At 42.5% G+C, this 22,916-nt stretch overlaps 1 protein-coding gene across 5 annotated transcripts in view; it reads right to left on the reverse strand.

Moving 5' to 3' along the window:
• Positions 1 to 22,916, reverse strand: part of CNKSR2 (connector enhancer of kinase suppressor of Ras 2) — a 240,825-nt gene that overhangs the window by 134,396 nt on the left and 83,513 nt on the right. For all 5 annotated transcript variants that reach the window (XM_038757077.1, XM_038757075.1, XM_038757076.1 and 2 more), the window contains exons 5-7: positions 20,606 to 20,647; positions 9,547 to 9,666; positions 3,885 to 3,944 (exon numbers count right to left, since the gene is read on the reverse strand). In XM_038757077.1, the coding sequence (XP_038613005.1) occupies positions 3,885 to 3,944; positions 9,547 to 9,666; positions 20,606 to 20,647 (222 nt within the window). The remainder of the gene's footprint in view (positions 1 to 3,884; positions 3,945 to 9,546; positions 9,667 to 20,605; positions 20,648 to 22,916) is intronic.

The following is a 22,916-nucleotide window of genomic DNA, read 5'->3' on the forward strand; positions in this document are numbered from 1 at the left end:
AAAGCCCTACTGAGAGCTCACCTCCTCCAAGAGGCCTTCCCAGACTGAGCCCCCTTCTTACTCTCCTCCTCCCCATCCCTCCCACCCTACCTCTTTCCCCTCCCCACAGCACCTGTATATATGTTTGTACAGATTCATTACTCTATTTTACTTGTACATATTTACCATTCTATTTATTTTGTTAATGATGTGCATCTAGCTTTAATTCTATTTGTTCTGACGACTTGACACCTGTCCACATGTTTTGTTGTCTGTCTCCCCCTTCTAGACTGTGAGCCTGTTGTTGGGTAGGGACTGTCTCTATATGTTGCCAACTTGTACTTCCCAAGCGCTTAGTACAGTGCTCTGCACACAGTAAGCGCTCAATAAATACAATTGAATGAATGAATGAATAGATCAGTGCTCTCCCTCATCATCAAGAGCACAATAAATGCCTCTGATTGAGTAGCAAATTAAATGAAGAGAAGGCAATGTGTGTGTCTGTGTCTGCTGGAGGGTGGGAGGGAATCAAAGTACTAGGCCAACCCTAGTCTGATGAACTCAAAGTTTTAGCCTGAAGAAAAGATTGTGGGATTCTAGGACCAGTTCTGTCAATGCCCAGCTGGGTGACCTCAAGGAAGTCACTTAATGACTCTGTGTCTCATTCTTCTGAAGAGTAAAATGGGGCCAGCACTACCTGCTTTCCCTATCTAAGCACTTGGGAAGTACAAGTACAAGGCATGCTTTGAAGATAAAAAGGAGACAATTGATAAGAAAACACTATGGATTATGGATACGTAGGAAACACGAAACCAATACAAGGTGCTATTAGATAACTTTTAATACTAGTTAATCCTTCCTCTCTCCCATAGGGGATATAAAAAGACTGGAGAGCGAAAAATGAGGCATTCCAAAAAAATCTATTGAAAAAGAAGACCCAGGACATATCATCCCATTCTCCTGGCTCTCCTTGCAGGTCTTTCGATCCATTTTACTTGTACATATCTATTCTATTTATTTCATTTTGTTAGTATGTTTGGTTTTGTTCTCCGTCTCCCCCTTTTAGACTGTGAGCCCACTGCTGGGTAGGGACTGTCTCTATATGTTGCCAACTTGTACTTTCCAAGCGCTTAGTACAGTGCTCTGCACACAGTAAGCGCTCAATAAATACGACTGATGATGATGATGATGATTTTCTATTCCAGAATTTGTATCCTTTCAGTAGCTAGGTTGGCTGAATAACAACTACATTCTTACATCGACATCTATGTGGGTTGCCTTTCATTTAACATCGGTGCAAAATCCCTCTCAAACCCTCCAAGAGGAGTTTTAGGATGGGTCAAATTTCAATGACAGATGTGGTTGTAGCTGATTGGAATTCTATTTGGGGCTCTACCTGTTAAGGAAGAGGTAAAGGAAGAGGGGAGGTGTATCAGAATGCAACATTAATATACAGAGTGAGCTTTACTATGGAGTTTCACAGTTAATAAGCCAGAGCAGTGTGGGTTAATGGTTAGAGCAGGGGCCTAGAAGTCAGAAGGAACTGGGTTCTCATCCTGGCTCCACACTTTAATCAATCAATCAATTACATTTATTGAGCGTTACATGTGTGCAGAGGACTTTACTAAGCGCTTGGGAGAGTACAGTGTAACAGAACTAGGAGACAAGTTCCCTGCCCAAAATGAGTTTATGGTCCAGAGATGGAGACAGACATTAATATAAATAAATAAATTACAGACATGCACACAAGTGCTGTGGGGACTTGTGTGCTGTGTGACCTTGGGTAAGTCATTTCACTTTGCTGTGCCTCAGTTCCCTCATCTGTAAAATGAGGATTGAGACTGTGAGCCCTATGTGGGACAGGGACTATGTCCAACCTCATTAAGTTGTTTAGTAGAGTGCCTGGCACATAGTAAGCGCTTAATAAAGTCCAGAAAAGAATTAAGTCACTGAATGCATTTTTGTTAAATAACAAATACATTCCTATTGATACTTTTAAATTATATCTAGTAAGCCTCTCTCAAATTCAGTCCTATGGTTGCTTCTTTTTCCCCTCTCCTTCCTCCATCTCTCTCTTTCTCTCCTTCGTTAAGGTAACCTACTTCTAACAAGCACCACCAAGATACATAAAAGTCTGATGAAAAATAAGCCTGCTGGAGTGAGAAGAACCATTTTGAATAAAGTAGGGGGATTTAGGCACCCAAAGGACTTTTTTTAATCAATGGAATCCATTCAATAATAAATGTCTGAAACTGAAGGAAACATCATGAATGGACAATGAAGAGCTGAGCTACAGGCAGCAGAGCACAATGGAAGTGTGGGGAATAATCTAGCACTGACCAAGTGCCTAAAATCCCTTCTCACTTTCATTTCTGAATTTCCTTGAGGCTGGGATGTTCATTTTTTTTTCTGATTGGTTTTGTTAAAGTGCTTATTATGTGCCAAGCACAGTTGAGATACAAGGTTGTGAGATGAAGTCTAATTTCTGCTCCACGCAAGGCTCTAAAAAAAATCAGTCCTATTTATTGAGCTCTAACTGTGTGCAGAGCACTGTACTAAGTGCTTGAGGGAGTACAGAATTACAGAGTTGGTAGATACATTCCCCGCCCACGAGGAATTCACAGCCTAGAAGGGAAGAGAGTGAATCCTAATTTTACAGATGAGAAAACTGAGGCTGAGAGGTTAGGAGATTTGTTCATGGTCACACAGCAAGCCAGAAGCAGAGCTGGATTAGAACTCAAGTCTCCTGACTCTCAATCCTGTGCTCTTTCTCCTATACTACACAGCTTGAAAAGGCAAAGCTACTTGCCTCCCACATGCCCATTATTTCTTGTAGTAATTGAACCAGTGCTAATCGTTATAAAACCTGCTATAGTTGCCAAACTGTAAACTCCTTAAGGACAGACTGTGAGCCCGTTGTTGGGTCGGGACTGTCTCTATATGTTGCCAACTTGTACTTCCCAAGCGCTTAGTACAGTGCTCTGCACACAGTAAGTGCTCAATAAATACGATTGAATGAATGAATGAATGAGCGTCCACTAATCCCAATTACACTCTCCCAAGCACTCAGTACAGCGCTCTGAACACAGATGGTGCTCAGTAAATGCTATTAATGGACTGTCTTACCGGAACTCTGTTATACTGTGATTTACTCATCACACTGCTGTACCGGGTAAGAAAGCAGCAAAAAGTATGGAAGCACCTTTCAAATAGCCATTATGAAGAACCAAAGCACTGAGTGTAAACTTTCTCTTTTTTTATGGTATTTGTTAAGCGCCTACTATGTGCCAAGTACTGTTCTAAATGGGGTGGGGGGGGGGGGAATACAAGGTAATCAGGTTGTCTCACTTGAGGCTCACAGTCTTAATCTCCATTTTAAAGATGAGGTAACTGAGGCACTGAAAAGTTAAGTGACTTGCCCAAAGTCACACAGCTGACAAGTGGCGGAGCCAGGATTAGAACCCATGACCTCTGACTCCCAAGCCCGGGCTCTTTCCACTGAGCCATGCAGCTTCTCTAAACTTCTCTGTACTTTTCTAAACTTCAAAACCTTTGTTATTTAATCAACTAGCAACTGAAGTGGGCTGGTGGAGGCAGGGTGGACTAGTAGGTATACCATGTACACTTATGTAGCACTTATGTACAAATGCAATATATTCAATTGCATTCTCCTACTTGTAATACACTTGGGTGCTTTCCTATAGTGTACTGTAAATTCCTTGTAGACACAGATCACGTCTACCAACTCTGTTGTCCTTTCCTAAGCATCTAGTACATTGCTCGGCTCAAAATAAGCACACACTAAATAGTGCTAATTGACTGGGTTAGTGACTGGTCTTAGAAAAATCTCATTTTCCGCCTAAGATGACGCCCACTCCCAGACCTAATTATGGTTCGATACTTACATTTTCTGTTGTTCCTGTGATTACATGGAGACCATCGTATGTTGATTTTATGTACATGCCCTAAGAGAAAGACACCATCAGAAAGGATTTGTAAAGTTTGGGGGAAAAATTTCATTCATATAGCTCTCTACAAAATCCAAACAATGAATAAAAACCAGTGGGACCTATATGCCTTGAATACCATATGTCCTACTGGAAAGGGCAGGTGATAGAGAGTCGGCAGACCTGGGCTTTAATAAAAATAATTAATAATAATAATTGCAGTATTTGTTAAGCGTTTACTATGTGCCAAGCAGTGTACTAAACTATGCGGTAGGGATAAAGTAATTTAGCAGGAAACAGTCCCTGTCTCACATAGCATCACAACTTGTACTTCCCAAGCGCTTAGTACAGTGCTCTGCACACAGTAAGCGCTCAATAAATACGATTGATGATGATAGCATCTCCAGATCTGGAAGTCAGAATGACCTGCGTTCTAATCCCAGCTCCGCCACTTGTCTGCTTTGTGACCTTAGGCAAGTCACTTCACTTCTCTGGGCCTCAGTTACCTCATCTGTAAAATGGGGATTAAGATTGTGAGCCCCATGTGGGAGGTGGACTGTGACCACCCTGATTTGCTTGCATCCACCCCAGCACTTAGAGCAGCACTGGGATTAGAACTCAAGTCCTTCTGAAACCCAGGCCCATGCTCTAACCTCTACACCACACTGCTTCTCTAACCTAGACCTGCTATGTTACTGGCCTGCTGTGTGTTTATCTGTATAATGGGGTAACACACCATCCCTCTCCAAGGAAAGATGCGAGCTCGTTATGGGAAGGGAATGTGTTGTTGTATTGTCCCAAGCGTTTAGTACAGTGCTCTGCACACAGTAAGTGCTCGATCAATACAACTGATTGATTGATTTGTAGGGACCAAATATCATGGAAGGGGCAGTTTGCAATTTGATGTACGGCTGATGTCTTGACACCTGTCCACTTGTTCTGTTTTGTTGTCTGTCTCCCCCTTCTAGACTGTGAGCCCGTTGTTGGGTAGGGACCGCCTCTATATGTTGCCGACTTGTACTTCCCCAAGCGCTTAGTACAGTGCTCTGCACACACTAAGCGCTCAATAAATATGATTGAATGAATGAAAGTTGAATCATAATTATGGTATTTATTACAAACTCTCCATGGGCTGAGTACTACTCTAGCTACAAGATCATCAGGTCAGACAACAGTCCCTGTCCCACAAAGTGCTCATGTATAAATACCCATTGTACAGATGAGGAAACTGAGGCAAAGACAGATAGCTTGTTGTGGGCAGGGAACGTATCCACCAACTCTATTGTACTGTTCTCTCCCGAGTGCTTAGTATAGTGCTCTCTTCTAGACTGTGAGCCCGTTGTTGGGTAGGGACCGTTTCTATATGTTGCCAACTTGTACTTCCCAAGTGCTTAGTACAGTGCTCTGCACACAGGAAGTGCTCAATAAATACGATTGAATGAATGAATGAATGCTCTGCACACAGTGACTGTTAGATAAATACCATTTATCAATGCATCGGGTGATTTCCTCAAGGTCCCATAGCAGACAAGTGGCGGAGCTGAGATTAGAACCCACATCTCCTGATTCCTAGTTCTCCAAATCCTCCCATGAGGCCCCATGCCTTCCTACCCTTCGACTTATAGCCCTCCACTTTGCCAGATTTCCCTTCCAAAGTCGCGATATTGTTTTTTCGCTTGAATTTTTTCCCCCTAGCCCCCTTTCCTTTGAGGTACTTCCTCCAAAGAGGCTACTTGACGTTTCTCTCTTGTTCCTGAATAATATTTAGTGACATCTCAGCTTAGTGGAAAGAGCATAAGCTTGGAAGTCAGGAGATCTGGGTTTTAGTCCAGGCTCTGCCACTGGCTTGCTGTGTGACCTTGGGCAAGTCACCTAACCTTCCTAGGATAAAAATACCGGCTCTCCTTCTTTGATAATAAGCCCCGTAATGTTCTCTGCATTTCTGTTCCCCTTCATCAAGAAGAGTTTCCAGAAATATCCATTTTATTGGACATTAAAGCCTAAACCCAAACACCCAGAGGGCTCTGAAATTCTTAGAAAGTCTTATCCAGGAAGCACAAGTCTTGATATTCCAAATATCGTTTCTGGCTCTCTGGATTGCAACAGGATTGCTCTGTCACTTGCCTGCTGTGTGACTCTGGGCGAGTCATTTCGCTTCTCTGTGCCTCAGTTGCCTCATCTGTAAAATGGGGATTGAGACTCTGATCCCCATGTGGGACAAGGATTGCGTCCAGCCTGATTTGCTCAGTTCTTAGAACAGTACTCGGCATATAGTAAGCGCTTAACAAGTACCATAATTATTATTACTATTATTCTATAATTCCATGTAATACAGAAAAGCGAGAAAACCATTCTCACTAGTTGAGTAAATGGCATGCATTACCATAGGGTTCTATTGAACAGTACTCGGCATATAGTAAGCGCTTAACAAGTACCATAATTATGATTACTATTATTCTATAATTCGATGTAATACAGAAAAGCGAGAAAACCGTTCTCACTAGTTGAGTAAATGGCATGCATTACCATAGGGTTCTATTGAACAGTACTCGGCATATAGTAAGCGCTTAACAAGTACCATAATTATTATTACTATTATTCTATAATTCCATGTAATACAGAAAAGTGAGAAAACCATTTTCAATAGTTGAGTAAATGCCATGCATTACCATAGGGTTCTATTGATTACATTAGCCCTTCTCCCTTTACAAAGTTGAAGCATCTGACGCCAGTGACATTTAAGACAAATTGCTAAATAGCGTGAGTTTAATTAAGTATACCTTAAACACCACAACACTCTAAGCAGCGTAATCAAGAGAAAAGTTAAACAATGAGAACTGAGAGAACACCAGGGAATGAGGAAAAATAGGAAGTCGGAAGCATTAGGGAAAAACACATCCTAAATTAATTTTTGGAGTCCAGGGAGCCCAGAGGTGATTTTTTTTTTTTTGCTCTGATATGAAAGGAGAGAAAAGATTAAATATGGCATGGTGGCAATGAATGAAGTGGATTATCAATTTAAATGAGCACAATGGATGTTCTAGCGTTAAAAAACAAAAGACACTAGTTGGTGAGAGGTTCAGGAAATTGGACATCTATGCTACGGGAGGGGGGTGACTAATTGGATGAAAATGTGCACTAAACCGTTGAGTGAAGGAAGCATTTTGATGGAAAGAGAATGAAAGCAGGCAGATCAGAGCATCCGAAATCTCCGGTGAGGGACAACAGGCGAGCCTCAGTCTCAAGACCAAGAACTTTGTGTGGAAGAGTAGATTCTAGTAATAATAATAATAATAATAATAATAATAATGGCATTTATTAAGCTCTTACTAAGTGCAAAGCACTGTTTTAAGCGCTGGGGAGGTTACAAGGTGATCAGGTTGTCCCACAGGGGGCTCACAGTCTTCAACCCCATTTGACAGATGAGGTAACTGAGGCACAGAGAAGTGAAGTGACTTGCCCAAAGTCACACAGTTGACATTTGGCAGAGCCAGGATTCGAACCCATGACCTCTGACTCCAAAGCCCGGGCTCTTTCCACTGAGCCACGCTGCTTCTCCGTGATTCTGATTCTAGTGCTACTGGCTTGGGCGGCGTGCTCATTCAATTGTATTTACTGAGCACTTTCTGTGTGCAAAGCACTGTAACTAAGCGCTTTGGAAAGTCCCTTGAGCAGACACATTCCCTGACCACAACGAGCTCACACTCCCAGCCCATCCTGTAACTGTGAGTCGGTGGGGGAGGGGGACAGTACGCACTCTAGACTGTGTCTCCCCCACTAGACTGTGAGCTTGTTATGGGCAGGGAATGTGTCTGTTTATTGTTCTATTTCCTCTCCCAAATGCTCAGAACAGTGCTCTGCCACTGTAAACGCTCAATAAATACGACTGAACGAAGGAAGAAATGAATGTAGTGGCATACAAGCTTCCCCCATGTTGGCTAGCTCCAGGCAGAACCGGGACTAGAATCTGGATTTCTTGTTCCCCACAGTGGAGCTTTTTCAACTGGACCCACATCAGGACTGCAGAAAATATCTGCATTAATCAGTGGCTAAAAGCCGAGAGGTACAATGGACTCTTGGGGCCAAGTTCTTGGACGATTTTGCATTGGCAGCTGCTTCAGAGGAAGGTCACTCCCCACACCTACTCCTTCCTGCACTGTTCCACGGTGTAGGAAGTTAGGAATTCTGGGCACTGCCTGGGACTGGGACATGGGAAATTGGGGGAGGTGTGGGGAGAGGGGGGTGTCTATTTTGCAACTTCACCACACTTAATTCCATGTTGTGGAAGGGGCCTTTAGGTAACAGGGCTCTGGGAATTTAAGAGCATTTTCTAAACCACAGTGTGTGTTTGTGTGTGCGTGTGTGCGTGATGAAAGGGGTATTGGGAGGTGAGGGAGAGGCAGTTAAGAGTGATTCAGGGGGGAACATTTTCATGAGCAGATTCCTGGACGATGGTTGGGGGAAGGAAATGCAGTTAGAAGCATCACAAACTCCCGTGCAAAAAGTAGTAACGAGGCCTCAGAAAGAGTTATTCATCAACCTGATTACCTTGTATCTACCCCCAGCTCTTAGAACAGTGCTTGGCACATAGTAAGCGCTTAACAAATACCATAATTATTATTATTATCATTCCACCTCGGCACACAAAGCTTAGTTTGGGAACTCCTTTTAATATCCTAGGGACCAGGGATGATCTCTACTTCTCAAATGGGAACTTCCTTCCCTACCACCCTCCTCACCAATCACACAAACACACACATAATTCAGCACATTGTAGCCAGGGGTGGTTTACAAATAGCAAATTGTTTCTATTAATGTCAGTTTCCCCCTCTAGACTGTAAATTTGTTGTGGATACTACTACAACTATTATTACTACTATTACTGCTACTACTTATAGTAGTGCGTTCCTAGTAGCTAGCTGATGGAGAGCTTATCTTAAAGAGTCATCCGATGGGGCAATCGCCATCATGTTTGATGAGAAAATATTCCAGCCATGGTATCTCACGCCACCTGAGGTGCATAACAGAAACTGGTGAGCCCTTAAATTCAGTCGAGGAAATAAGCCGCTCAACAGGTTATTCAAGTAGAAGATCTGCTGAGGCTCTGAAGGCAGTCAATTTCCTTCCAAGGGACATCGAGAAGCGGCGTGGCCTAGTGGATCAAGCATTGGCCTGGGAGCCAGAAGGACCTGGGTTCTAATCCTGCCTCTGTTATGTGCCTCAGTTACCTCATCTGCAAAATGGGGATGAAGACTGTGAACCCCTTAAGGTACATGGACTGGGTCCAAACCAGCACTTAGTACGGTGCCTGGCAGATAGTAAGCACCTAAATACTATTATGAAAAAGGGACTTCCCCATACTTTGGAGTCATTTGGGGTTGAATACTCAGGCAGTCAGTGTTCTTCTGGTGTATTCTGCTTCTTCCAAACATTCCCCAGACACTCCCTAGTTAGCGCACACCTATACCACAGAAATTCCCTACATGGGCAAAGGCCACCCACCACCAAAAAAAACCCATTTCTTTCTTGAGGGTGGTCTTTTTTCCCTCATGGTAGACAATTTCCGAGCCCAGGTAGCTTTCTAGTGGCTGGGGGTTCCGATTTGCCGCGTCCATCTTACCAGCCCGTCACTTGGCTTGATGTTGGACAGCTGGATCACTTCCAGGTGAGCAGATTGTGAAACCAGAGGGTCGGAGGAGAGAGAGATAATGTGGTCGCACACTCCGGAGAGAGTCTTACACTAGAAACAAACAGAAGATGATTGTAAATTGTCTGGGTGCATGATAATAATGATGGCATTTGTTAAGCGCTTACTATGTGCAGAGCACTGTTCTAAGCGCTGGGGAGGATACAAGGTGATCAGGTTGTCCCACGTGGGGCTCACAGTCTTAATCCCCATTTTTCAGATGAGGTCACTGGGGCACAGAGAAGTTAAGTGACTTGCCCAAAGTCACACAGCTGACAAGTGGTGGAGCTGGAATTAGAACCCATGACCTCTGACTCCCAAGCCTGTGCTCTTTCCACTGAGCCACGCTGCTTCTAATACTTCAAGTTACCCATCTTAGTACTAAAGCCTCCACATTTATTCAACTGTGCAGTCAATTAATGAGAAGTAGCATGGCCTACTGGATAAAGCATGGACTTGTGAGTCAGAAAGACCTGGGTTTTCATTCCGATTCCGCCACTTGTCTGCCGTGTGACCTTGGTCAAGTCACTTGACTTCTCTGGGCCTTGGTAAACTCATCTGTAAAATGGGGATTAAGACTGTGAGCCCCATAAAATATCTGTTCTTCTCTCAGACTTTGAACTCTGTACAGGAGGCCGTTGTTGGTTAGGGACCATTTCTATATGCTGCCAACTTGTACTTCCCAAGCGCTTAGTGCTCTGCACACAGTAAGCGCTCAATAAATACAACTGAATGAATGAATGAATGACAGGGACTGTATCTGATTGGATTATCACCTATTTACCCCAGTGCTCAGCACAAAGCAAGCACTTAGTAAGTAAGTACCATCATTATCATTGTGTTGGAGCCGGGAGCTAGTTATTTTCAAGCACGGAAATGCTGGGATCCTGTTCTGACTCAAGAGCACCGTGATTCAGGGGTCTTCTCGCTCTCACAGAAGAGGTGATTCAGAGAGGGTAAGCGCATTAAAAATATCCAGCCCCTTTCTGAATTCTCTGTAGCTCGTGATGTCGTGACACCCTCCCCTCTAATCCTCGGGGAACCTGACATCGCTGGCTCTCGCTATTCACACCCCTGTAAAAATCTTTAGTTTAAGACGGAGTAGAGAAAGGGCTCAACAAAACCAGGTTGTAATTTTGTCACAGTTCTGCCCTATCTTGTCATCGAGGGTGTCCCGTTTTCAGACCGCGGAAATTCCTTGATTTTGACAAGGCACAGGGCAGGCCAGTATTATAGATGCCGATGGGCCCACCCACGACGAGAGGCAATGTCAGTCAGTCAATTATATTTACTGAGCGCATACTGGGTTAGAGCACTGTACTGAACACTTGGAAGAGTACAATATTACAATACAACAGATGCATTCCCTGCCCAAACGGGCTTGCAGTCTAGATGGGGAGATAGACATTAATAGAAATAAATAACTGACAGATATGGACAAAAGTGCTGTGGGGCTGGGTGGGGGGATGAATGAAGACAGCAAGCAAGGGTGATGCAGAAAGGAGTAGAAGAGGAAAGAAGGGTTTATTCAAGGAAGGCCTCTTGCAGGAGATGTACCTTCAGTAAGACTTTGAAGCTGGGGAGAGTTGATTGATCTGTCGGATATGAGGAGGGAGGGCATGGCGGGCCAGAGGCAGGATGTGGGTGAGACGTCGGCGGTGAGATAGACGAGGTATGGGGAGAAGATTGGTGTTAGAGGAGCAAAGTGTGTAGGCTGGCTTGTAGTAGGAGAGTAGCAAGGTAAGGTAGGAGGGGACAAGGTGATTGAGTGCTTTAAAGCCAATGGTGAGGAGTTTTTCTTGAGTGGCAAAGTCAAACTATACTTTCTAAGCGTCCTTATGCCTTCCCACTGCCAGGCTTGAAGGATAGAGGGGAAAGAGGGAAGAATCCATGAATGCAACCAATCCATCCATCAATCAATCATATTTATTGAGTGCTTACTGTGTGCAGAGCACTATACTAAGTGCTTGGGAGCATACAATACGAGTTGGTAGACATACTCCCTGTCCACAATGAGCTTATGGTCTAGAGGGGAAGAGAGACATTACTATGAAGGAAGAAGTTACAGATATGAAGCTAAGTGCTGAGGGGCAGAGGGTGCATAAGCTATAGATTCAAGGGTGAAGATGATGCAGAAGAGAGAGGGAATTGGGGAAAAGAGAGCTTAATTGGGGAAGGCCTGCTCATATAACTGCCATCTAGATGTTTAGCCCAAGAGTCAATGGGCTACAGGATGCTGAGAAAGAGGTAAATAATAGGAATAATAATGATAATAACTGTGGTATTTATATGTCCTTAGTATGTGCCAGGCACATTAGTACTGGGGTAGATTGAAGATAATCGGGTTGGACACAGTCCCTGTCTCACATGGAGCTCAGTCTTAATCCCCATTTTACAGAAGAGGGAACTGAGGCATAGAGAAGTGACTTGCCCGAGGTCACATAAGGAGAGAGGCTAGGTGAGGAGGAAACATCAGATTGATAGGTGCAAAATTTAATGTTACTTATCTCTAAGCTACAATCATTTAAGTTCCCATGAGTTTAGGCCTATTACCAACCTGACCCACTGTTCATTTCTGTTCTACTGTGATTTATTTCTCACTTATAGTGATTATTCATCCTTTTTCATTCAGTGACATATTCCACATTAATAGATATTCAATCCTATTTCCCTCCAGTACCAGATATTTGTATTACCTAAGGTCTATTTTGCAACAGTTAAGCTATGTTAACTGAATGTTTTCTTATGTGTAGAGTTAAATCACTTAGTACAGTGCTCTGCACATAGTAAGCGCTCAATAAATACAATTGAATGAATGAATGATTGTGTAGGGGGGTCAGTTGTTCGTTTGGGGAAGTTTGGCCTACTAGAAAGAATTCGGGTCTCGGAGTCAGGAAATCCAATCAATCAATCAGTGATACTTATTGATCTGTGAGCCCACTGTTGGGTAGGGACTGTCTCTATGTGTTGCCAATTTGTACTTCCCAAGCGCTTAGTACAGTGCTCTGCACATAGTAAGTGCTCAATAAATATGATTGATTGATTGATTGATTGCTGAGCCCTATGTTATTCATTCATTCAAGCGTATTTATTGGGAGTTTACTGTGTGCAGAGGACTGTATTAAGCACTTGGGAAGTACAAATTGGCAACATATAGAGATGATTCCTAACCAACAACAGGCTCACAGTCTAGAATGTAATGAGTAGCAGTGTGGTTTAGTGGATAGAGCACAGATCTGGGAGTCGGAAGGACCTGGGTTCTAATCCCAGTTCTGCCACATGTCCACTCTGAGACCCTGGGTAAGTCACTTCACTTCTCTGGGCCTCAGTTACCTTACCTGTAAAATGGGGATTAAGACGGTGAGCCCCATGTGGGATGGGGATTGGGTCCAACCTGATTAACTTGTGTCTACCCCAGTGCGTAGAACAAAGTTAGCACTTAATAAGGACCATCATCATCATTATTATTGTATTAAGCCCTTGGGAGAGTCAATACAACAGAGCTGATAGACAAATTCCCTGCCCACAACAAGCTTACAGTCCATGGGGGGAGGCAGACATTAATATAAATGAATAATTAACAGACGAGTACAGAAATGCTGTAAGGATGAGGGAGGGGTGACTATCAATAATAATAATAATAATGATGGCATTTATTAAGCACTTACTATGTGCAAAGCACTGTTCTAAGTGCTAAGGAGGTTACAAGGTGATCAGGATGTCCCCCGGGGGGCTCACAGTCTTCATCCCCATTTGACAGATGAGGTAACTGAGGCACAGAGAAGTGAAGAGTCTTGCCCAAAGTCACACAGCTGACAATTGGCAGCACCAGGATTTGAATCCATGACCTCTGACTCCAAAGCCTGTGCTCTTTCCACTGAGCCACGCTGCTTCTCAAGTGCCCAGAGGGTATAGATCCAAGTGCAGAGTTGACACAGGAGGGAAAGGGAGTTAGAGAAAAGAGTGATTAATTTGGGGAGGCTTTTTGGAGGAGAAAATCCATGTTCTAATTCCAGTACAACTTCCGGCCTTGGGAAAGATCCTTTAACCTTACAGCCTTCTAGGCTGTAAACTCGACCTATTAGACCGTAAGCCCGTTGTGAGCAGGGAATGTGTCTATTTATTGCTCTATTGTACTCTCACCAAAGCTTAGTACAGTGCTGTGCACACAGTAAGTGCTCAGTAAATATGATTGAATGAATAAATGAATTATATGCCCACATTTACTCTCCACAAATAAAGAATCAGTTCTTCCTTTCCCTTACATGATGATGAGCCCCTGATGGGGAGGAGCTGTGTTTGATCTGATTATCTTGTATCTACCTCAGGACCTAGCACAGTACTTGGCATATAGTGAGCGCTTATAAACACCTTGGCTATTACACTTGTGGATGGTCCAGGCCCCCACCTTCCTAATCTTCTCCTTCTCGCTTGTCTTGTCTTCTCACAATTTCTCTGCTAATTGGCAACTCTTCAAGAGGAGCATGTTGGAGGAGAAAAATTTGAAAAAAATTCATCCACTCCAAGTGTCGTTCTCCTGTCAGTTACAATGCCACAGTGTTCTGTGCAGATTGTTTTTTATTCATTTTTTATTTGTCAGACTGTGAAGATGAATCCTTTCTCCACACCCGTCCCTTATGCACATCCTCTCTACGGTAATTTCTGTGCTTTGTCCTAGGCTGAGTAATTCTCGAAATGGATTCCAGGAGAGTGACTTTCAACCTTTACAAATGTGCTTTACTATCAGTTTAAATGGAAATTCAATAAAATGCTATGAATCTGCTTGAGCTGGCTACCATCCATTACTATGAAAAGACCTGATTTTGTAAGACTTAAGATTTTTTTTAAAAAAACTGGTGGACTGTAGAAACCTAAACTCTGTTGATTTCCACCGCACACACGTATGTAGCGATCAACAGATTCTGTGGGACAATAAGTCAAAAACAAGTAATGAGTATTAAGGGCCATAGAGATATTACGCTGAAATGATGGTTCACACAACTAAATGTCCATCTATGAGAAGTACACATATTGTCCAGAATTTACAAAGTGGGTAAGACCTGGTGCTGGTAAAATTAATGAGATGAATTAAGGAATTTGTTAAGCACTCACTATGGGTCAATTGTTGGGGTAGATACAAGTTAATCAGGTCAGATACAGTCCCTGTCCCACCTGGGGCCTCACAATCAAAGTATCTAAGTAGGAGAGAGAACAGATATTGAATCCCCATATTACAATCCAGGAAAATGAGGCACTGGCCAGGCACTGTACTAAGTGCTGGGGTAGGTACAAACAAATAAGATTGGACACAGCCCCTATTCCACATGGGGCTCGCAGTCTTATGTTGCCAACTTGTACTTCCCAAGCACTTAGTACAGTGCTCTGCACACAGTAAGCACTCAATAAATACGATTGATTGATTGATTGATTGATTTTAGAGATGAGGTAGCTGAGGCATGGGAAAATGACTTGGCCAAGGTCACATGGCAGACAAGCGGTGGAGCTAGGATTAGAACCCAGATCCTTTTGACCCCCAGGCTTGTGCTCTTTCCACTAGGCAATGCTGCTTCTGTCATTTTTGGAAGGTTGCTGTTCATTCATTCAATCGTATTTATTGAGCACTTACTGTGTGTAGAGCACTGTACTAAGCACTTGGGAAGTACAAGTTGGCAACATATAGAGACGGTCCCTACCCAACAACGGGCTCACAGTCTAGAAGGGGGAGACAGACAACAAAACAAAACATGTGGACAGGTGTCAAGTCATCAGAATAAACATAAACAAAGCTAGATGCACATCATTAACAAAATAAATAGAATAGTAAATATGGACAAGTAAAATAGAGTAATAAATCTGTACAAACATATATACAGGTGCTGTGGGGAGGGAAAGGAGGTAGGGCAGGGGGGATGGGGAGAAGGAGCCATTGCTTTGGTTGTTGGGATTGTTGGGCTACGTTCAGCCCCACAAAGGTGCTAAAGAAGATGGCACTCCACCCCACGTGACATTCTTAGCTTTGTCTTCTCCCTCGTTTTTGGTTTTGCCTTCTTCATATGACTGCCACTCATCTCCACCCTCTTATTCCTAGATTGTGAGTCTCTTGTAAGGCAGGTCTCAAGTCTAATTGTATTTCAAGTACTTCCCCATGGCTTAGTCATTGCTGTGCGAAAAGTAGAAGCTTAATAAATACCGGTATTATTATAATTGAATCAGATAAATCACATGCTCTGGTTAACAACTGTATCATTTTTGTTATTATTATTATTATTAATAATGGTATTCTTTAAACGCTTACTAACCATCAAGCCCTATTCTAAGCACTGGAGTAGATACAAGCTAATCAGGTTGGACACAGTCCCCGTCCCACATGGGGCTCACAGTCTTCATCCCCATTATACGGATGAGGTAACTAAGCCACAGAGAAGTGATGTGACTTGCCCAAGGTCACACAGCAGAGAAGTGGAGGAGCCGGGATTAGAATCCAGGTCCTTCTAACTCCCAAGCCCGTGTTCTCTCCACTAGGCCCTGCTACCACTCAGTGGGAGAGGCAGTTGGAAGAGGCAAAAGTCTCATTTTCACATTGTTTCTTTAAATGACTATTCAAACTTGCAAATACTAATAATAACAGATAATTACGGCATTTGTAAGGCACTTACTCTGGGTCAAGCACTGTACTAATTAGGACCCAAATGGAGTTCAAGTCTAATTATGAAGAAAAACAGGCACTGGATCTCCATTTTGCAGATGAGGGACTTGAGGCACAGAGAAGTGAAGTGACTTTCCCAAGGCCACACAGCAGACAAATAGTGGAGCTGGGATTAAAACCCAGGTCCTCTGACTCCCGGGCCTGGGCTCTTTCCTGTAGGTCATGCTGCTTTTAAATTTACAGCTAGATTTTCAAAATGAATTACTCTTCTTTTTCTTTTCCCACCCCAAATATTTTATTTCCTTCATCCCAGGTATTACAAAAATCCATTTTCAGTGCTCTGTATACACGAGAAACGCTGTGGGATTTTGTTTGCCTATTTAAATTGATTTTTATAAATCTACCATGTGGTAGGGAAATGATTATTCCAAAGAACTATGCTGGTCTTAAAATTACATTTGGCAGCAAAATACCGAAAGGTTATGTGGTTTCAAGGATCTGTTCCTCTAAACTGCCTCTGCTTGTTATGTCCTTACTTTAATATCTATAATTGTTTCACATTTATCGATCCAAACTCCTCTAGATGCACCATCCCATGAATAATTATATCGTGGGAACATTTCCAGTTAATTGTTCTTGAAATCTCGTCACGTTGCTCACTCACCGGCTCGACTGTTAATTCAGCTGAAGTAAAGAGGATGTGCATTGGCTTTTAGCACAGACATTAAGAGTAGTTTGTTTTACTTTCCCTTGCTATGCATAAGCAGTTGAAGAAATAGCAGTCCAATAACTTCCTGTTTATTTTGGGGGCAAGCGTCGACAGGGAACGAATTGGTAGGCTTGACCTTGGAAGCTATTCTGTTTCTTCAATAAAGCCTAGCAGTGGATGGAAGGTCAGAATTGCAATAACAGGCACATAAAATCCAAGGGAACAGCCTCTTAGATCTTAACAGTGATTTCGGCTAGGAAAATTGGGGCAATTTTAATATTGTTTCCCCTCATTAAAAAGCCTTTAAAAATGAAAGAAGCAAACAAAAGGAATTAGATTAGGCTTATTACCAGTCAAGAACAACAAACTCCTTAACTGAACATAACGGGACAGCCTAACACTGAGTTTTCAGAGAGCATTTATTAACTAAAGCCCAGTAGATTTCCACAGCAAAGTCAAACGCTGTCCAGAATGTTCTCTTCAATCAATCAATCAATCGTATTTATTGAGCGCTTACTGTGTGCAGAGCACTGTACTAAGCACTTGAGAAGTACAAGTTGGCAACATATAAAGACAGTCCCTACCCAATAGTGGGCTCACAGACTAAAAGGGGGAGACAGAGAACAAAACCAAACATACTAACAAAATAAAATAATTATTTTATTACATAAAATACACAATATTACATTATTTATCTTACATAAGGGTGGAAGTTGTGACGTTTAGACCTTCGAAGCTAAAAGCGTGCCTTAGCTGTGCTTAGAGATTTCAATCCTGCTTTCCTCCTGAAATACTTTATTCATTCTTGGCTTTTCTCCTTAAGGGTAGGGAACATGTCTACCAAACACCCAATCAATCAGTCAGTGATATTTACTTGGCACTTATGGTGTGCAGAGTACTGTACTAAGCGTTTGGGAGAGTTCAATACAAGTGTCAGTAGACACGTTCCCTGCCCAGCCTACTATCTCTGTAATACTGTTCCAAGCACTTTGTACGTTGCTCTACTCTTACCCAATGCATGATCAATGCAACTGATTGACTGAGCGATCGACTGCTATATAATTAACTGCAGGCTTCAGTTTACCGCCTTGATTCTCACTGCTCCCCCAAACGATCACTATTTACAGGAAGGAAACTGCTTAGGAAGTGAGACTTATTGGAAAGGGGGCGTTTCACGAGACCTTTAATGCTTTGCCAACCTTACACGACGGTAAGGTTGGTTGCCTAAAATGCAGAGAGAAAATAATTAGTCAGAATCCTTCCCACTTTTGATATTAATATCGAGCTTCTGTGGGGAAGAGAGATCATTAAAATCCAACACGTAGCATTTTATAGCTTTACAGATTATTGTTTTTAATATCACCACAAAACAACTTCTTAAAACAAAAGTCACAGAGTACTAAAAGCCCCTTTGTTTATTTCAACTTAGAGCTTTTATATCTCCAAACAATGACGAGTCCAAACACAAAATAGGGGGAAAAAAGTCGCTTCCCTTATTAACTACTCTAATAATGCCCAATTCTTTATTTATCAAGAGCCTCGCTCAGAGTTTCACAGCATGTTCTCAGCTTTCTACCACCTACCTGAGTGTCAGAAGAGACAGGATCCCAATGTTCTGGATTTCCCAACAAGAAAATGAGGATGTAGAAGGTGAAATCGACACCCTCCCTCCCAGCAATTGCTGAGTGTCGGACCCACTGAGGGGTGCTCAGGAGGAGTAGTAATAATAACAATAATAATGATAATAATAGTAATAGTAATAATTATGGTATTTGTTAGGCACTTATTATTTGCCAACCACTGTACTAAGCTCTGAGGTAGATACAAGTTAATCAGGTTGGACGCAGTCCCAGTCCCACATGGGGCTCACAGTCTTAATCCCTATTTTACGGACGAGGGAACTGAGGCTCAGAGAAATTAATTGCCCAAGGTCACACAGCAGAGATGAGGTGGAATTAGAACCCAGGCCTTCTGACTCCCATGCCATTGCTCTATCACGTAGACCCGTGCTCTATCCACTATTTCATGCTGCCCAAGCCCTTAGTTCAGTGCTTTGCACAAAATAAGTGCTCAATAAATAGAAGTAATTGACCAATTGATTGATGGATGATAGCGCTACTGCTAGGCTGGCCAATTTTTGATTGTGTTACAGCTCAAGGCAGCTGCAAGAACTAGGGAAACAAGGAGAAACACTGGGAAAACAAGGCAAGAACAGAAAAGTAGATGAAAGGCATTTGTGTCTTACCCATTTCATTATTGCCCTAGAGAAAACAGGTTTAGAAACATTTCTTTGGATGAAGAATTCCCTCAGAACCAGCTTCCTTGCTCCCTGAAAGGTCTTTTGAGGAACTGCTGACCAAGGGAACAGTCAATGCTACCTGGCCTAGGTTGATTCCTGGAAATAATAACCAATTAATCATATTTATTGAGCGCTTCCTGTGTGTAGCGCACTGTACTAAGCACTTGAGAGAGTACGATAGAACAAAGTTAGTAACCATGTTCCCTGCCCACATCTTTCTCCCTCTCGACCGCTTGCTTACACTGTCTCCCATTCCCGGAATTCCTTCCCCCTTCATATCTGATGGACCACTGCTCTCCACAGCTTCAGAGCCCCTTCTAAAATCCATCCCTTCCAGGAGGTTTGCCCCAGTTTCTCTTCAATCTCCCCCATTTTAGGTACCATTTTATATATAGGTATTTTAGGTATTTAGGTATCTAAATAAAAGCTATAATAGAAAATAAATAAAAGCTGCTTCAGCATTTATGTGCCATCTGAGTACTTGGGCTTCCCATGTCCAACTCCACAGCAATCAACCAATCATCATCATCATCATCATCAATCGTATTTATTGAGCACTTACTATGTGCAAAGCACTGTACTAAGCGCTTGGGAAGTACAAATTGGCAACATATAGAGACAGTCCCTACCCAACAGTGGGCTCACAGTCTAAAAATCAATCAATCAATCAACAGCATTTATTGAGCACTACTACATGCAGAGCACAAGTGATTGGGACAGGACAATACAATAGTGCCCATAATGAGGTAATAGTCTAGAGGGGGAGAATAACATGAATATGAATCAGTAATTTATAATGATTTATAATAACTCATTGAAAGATACATACACAAATGCTGTGGGTTGGGGATGGGGTGAATATCAAAGGTCCAAAGGTCACAGATTCAAGTGCGTAGACAACACAGGGGAAGCCGATCTGGGGAAAAGAGGGTTTCATTGGGGAGGGCCTCTTGGAGAAAATGTGACCTTAATTCTTTGAAGATGGAGAGAGTGGTGGTCTTCCTCTTTAAACTATTAATTCCTTCAGGACAGGGATTGTGTCTACTATATTGCACTCTACCGAGGGTTTGACAGTGCTCTGCACATAGTAGGTGCTCACTGAATGCTACTGACTGATTGATTTTTCAGTCCTCAACACACCCTTCACCCCATTCTTGCTATTGAAAATATTCAGGCCCAGATTTATTTATTTTTATTTACTACTACTTATTTTTATTTACTACTTGGGGCTTATGTTAGAAAGCCCCAAGACTGAGATGATACACAGAGGAAGAGACCAAAGTAAGAATAGAGGAAACCTCCTCTAGAGAAGATTGCCAAGGATGGCAGAAAGACTCACCACGTGAAGGATTTTGTTCTCTGTTTCGTACACTGTACAATCCTGAAAGCGAGAAGAAAGAACGGTGATTAATTTCAGGAGTGCAAACGTCCCTTTGAAAGATCTTTCTAGGAGTCATGTCCACATCCTAAGTTTTTAATGAATGAAATTTTAAGAAGAATGAGGAGAGAGTTTATAGCACTACTCATTCATATGTACCTTCCATAAATCCTGAGCCAAAAATATCACTGAGAATAACCTTTCTGTTATGTATCCAGCTGCTTAGATTGTAATGCAAGGGCACATTTCATCTCAACATTGATTCAAACTAAGTTTCACAAAAGCAGAGGAAAGAGAAAAGATTTCGACCACACTCAAACCCATCAAGACAATCTACCAAGTATCAATGGGTCCTTGGGATATTATGATCAAATTAGAATCAATCGATCAATCTTATTTATTTAGTGCTTACTACGTGCCCAGCACTGTACCAACCCTTGGGAGAGTACAATAGAACAATACAACAGACATGTTCCCTGTCCACAACGAGCTTATGGTCTAGAGGAGGAGACAGACATTAATTTAAATAAATAAATTACAGATATGGACATAAGTGATGTGGGGCTGGGAATGGGAGGATGAATAAAGGGAGCAATTCAGGGCAACACAGAAGGGAGTGAGAGATGAGGAAAGGAGGGCTTTGTAAGGGAAGGCCTCTTGGAGGGGATGGGCCTTCAATAAGACTTTAAAGGGACTAGGAAGAGTGTCAGGAGATCACACCACACCTGATTTCACCCTTGGCATATGAGCACTGCTTTCCCAAATGGTCAGGGACCAGAAAGTTTTATATTTATTTATATCACTGTCTGTTTCCACCTCTAGACTGTAAGCTCATTGTGGGCTGGGAGTGCGTATTGTTCTATTGTACTCTCTCAAGCACTTAATACAGTGCTCTGCAAACAGTAAGCGCTCAATAAATACTACTGAATGAATGAATGAATGAAAGTTTGCTTGACTGAATTTCCGCTGCCACAATGAAGGAGTCTCTCAAAGGCAATCTTGCTTAAAGGTGCTGTTTCGCCACGGGCAGTTTCATCCACAGCTGTAATGATGATGATGATGATGATGAAGGTATTTAAGTGCTTACTATGTGTCGAGCAGGGTTATAAGTCTTTTCATCATATTTATTGAGCACTTACCATGTGCAGAGCACTGTACTAAGCGCTTAGGAGAGTACAATGCAACAATAAACAGACACATTCCCTACCAACAATGAGCTTCAAGCTAATCAGTCGCTGCTCTAGGGATAAGAGCACCAGTTCATTCATTCATTCATTCAATCGTATTTATTGAGCGCTTACTGTGTGCAGAGCACTGTACTAAGCGCTTGGTAAGTACAAGTCGGCAATATATAGAGATGGTCCCTACCCAACAACGGGCTCACAGTCTAGAAGGGGGAGACAGACAACAAAACAAAACAGTCAAGCTATGCTATAAGCTCAATGAGGCCAAGGATAGTATCTTCTATACTCTCCCAAGCGCTTAGTCCTGTGCTTAGAACAGTGCTTTGCACATAGTAAGCACTTACTATGCTTACTAGAAGAAGCAGCGTGGCTCAGTGGAAAGAGCCCGGGCTTTGGAGTCAGAGGTCACGGGTTCAAATCCCAGCTTTGACACTTGTCAGCTGTGTGACTTTGGGCAAGTCACTTAATTTCTCTGGGCCTCAGTTACCTCATCTGTAAAATGAGGATTAAGACTGTGAGCCCCCAGTGGGACAACCTGATCACCTTGTAACCTCCCCAGTGCTTACAACAGGGCTTTGCACAGAGTAAGCACTTAATAAATGCCATTATTATTATTAAATGCCATTATTATTATTATTAAATGTCATTATCATTATTATTATTACAGTGCTTAGCACACCATAAGCTGGCAATAAAGAATTAAGTACTGTGTGGGCACATTATGCCCACCAACTCTCCCAAGTACTCAATACAGTGTCCTACTCAATAAATACCACTGATTGATCAGTTGATTGATTGATTGAAAGCCATCTGGGGTAGCTTAAGAATTGTGATATTCTGGACCAGAGGAAGCAGCAGCATAGTCCAATGATACAGTGCTCTGCACACAGTAAGCGCTCAATAAATACGATTGATTGAATTGTTAGAGCATGTGTCTGAAAGTCAGAAGGCCATGATTTCTAATTCCGGCTCCACCACTTGTCTGCTGTGAGACCTTGGGTGAATCACTTCACTTCTCTGGGCCTCAGTTCCCTCATCTGTAAAATGGGGATTAAGACTGTGAGCCCCATGCGAGACAGGGATTGGGT

Source organism: Tachyglossus aculeatus, chromosome 15 (assembly GCF_015852505.1).
Source record: "Tachyglossus aculeatus isolate mTacAcu1 chromosome 15, mTacAcu1.pri, whole genome shotgun sequence".
In the NCBI taxonomy this organism is placed as follows: Eukaryota; Metazoa; Chordata; class Mammalia; order Monotremata; family Tachyglossidae; genus Tachyglossus; species Tachyglossus aculeatus.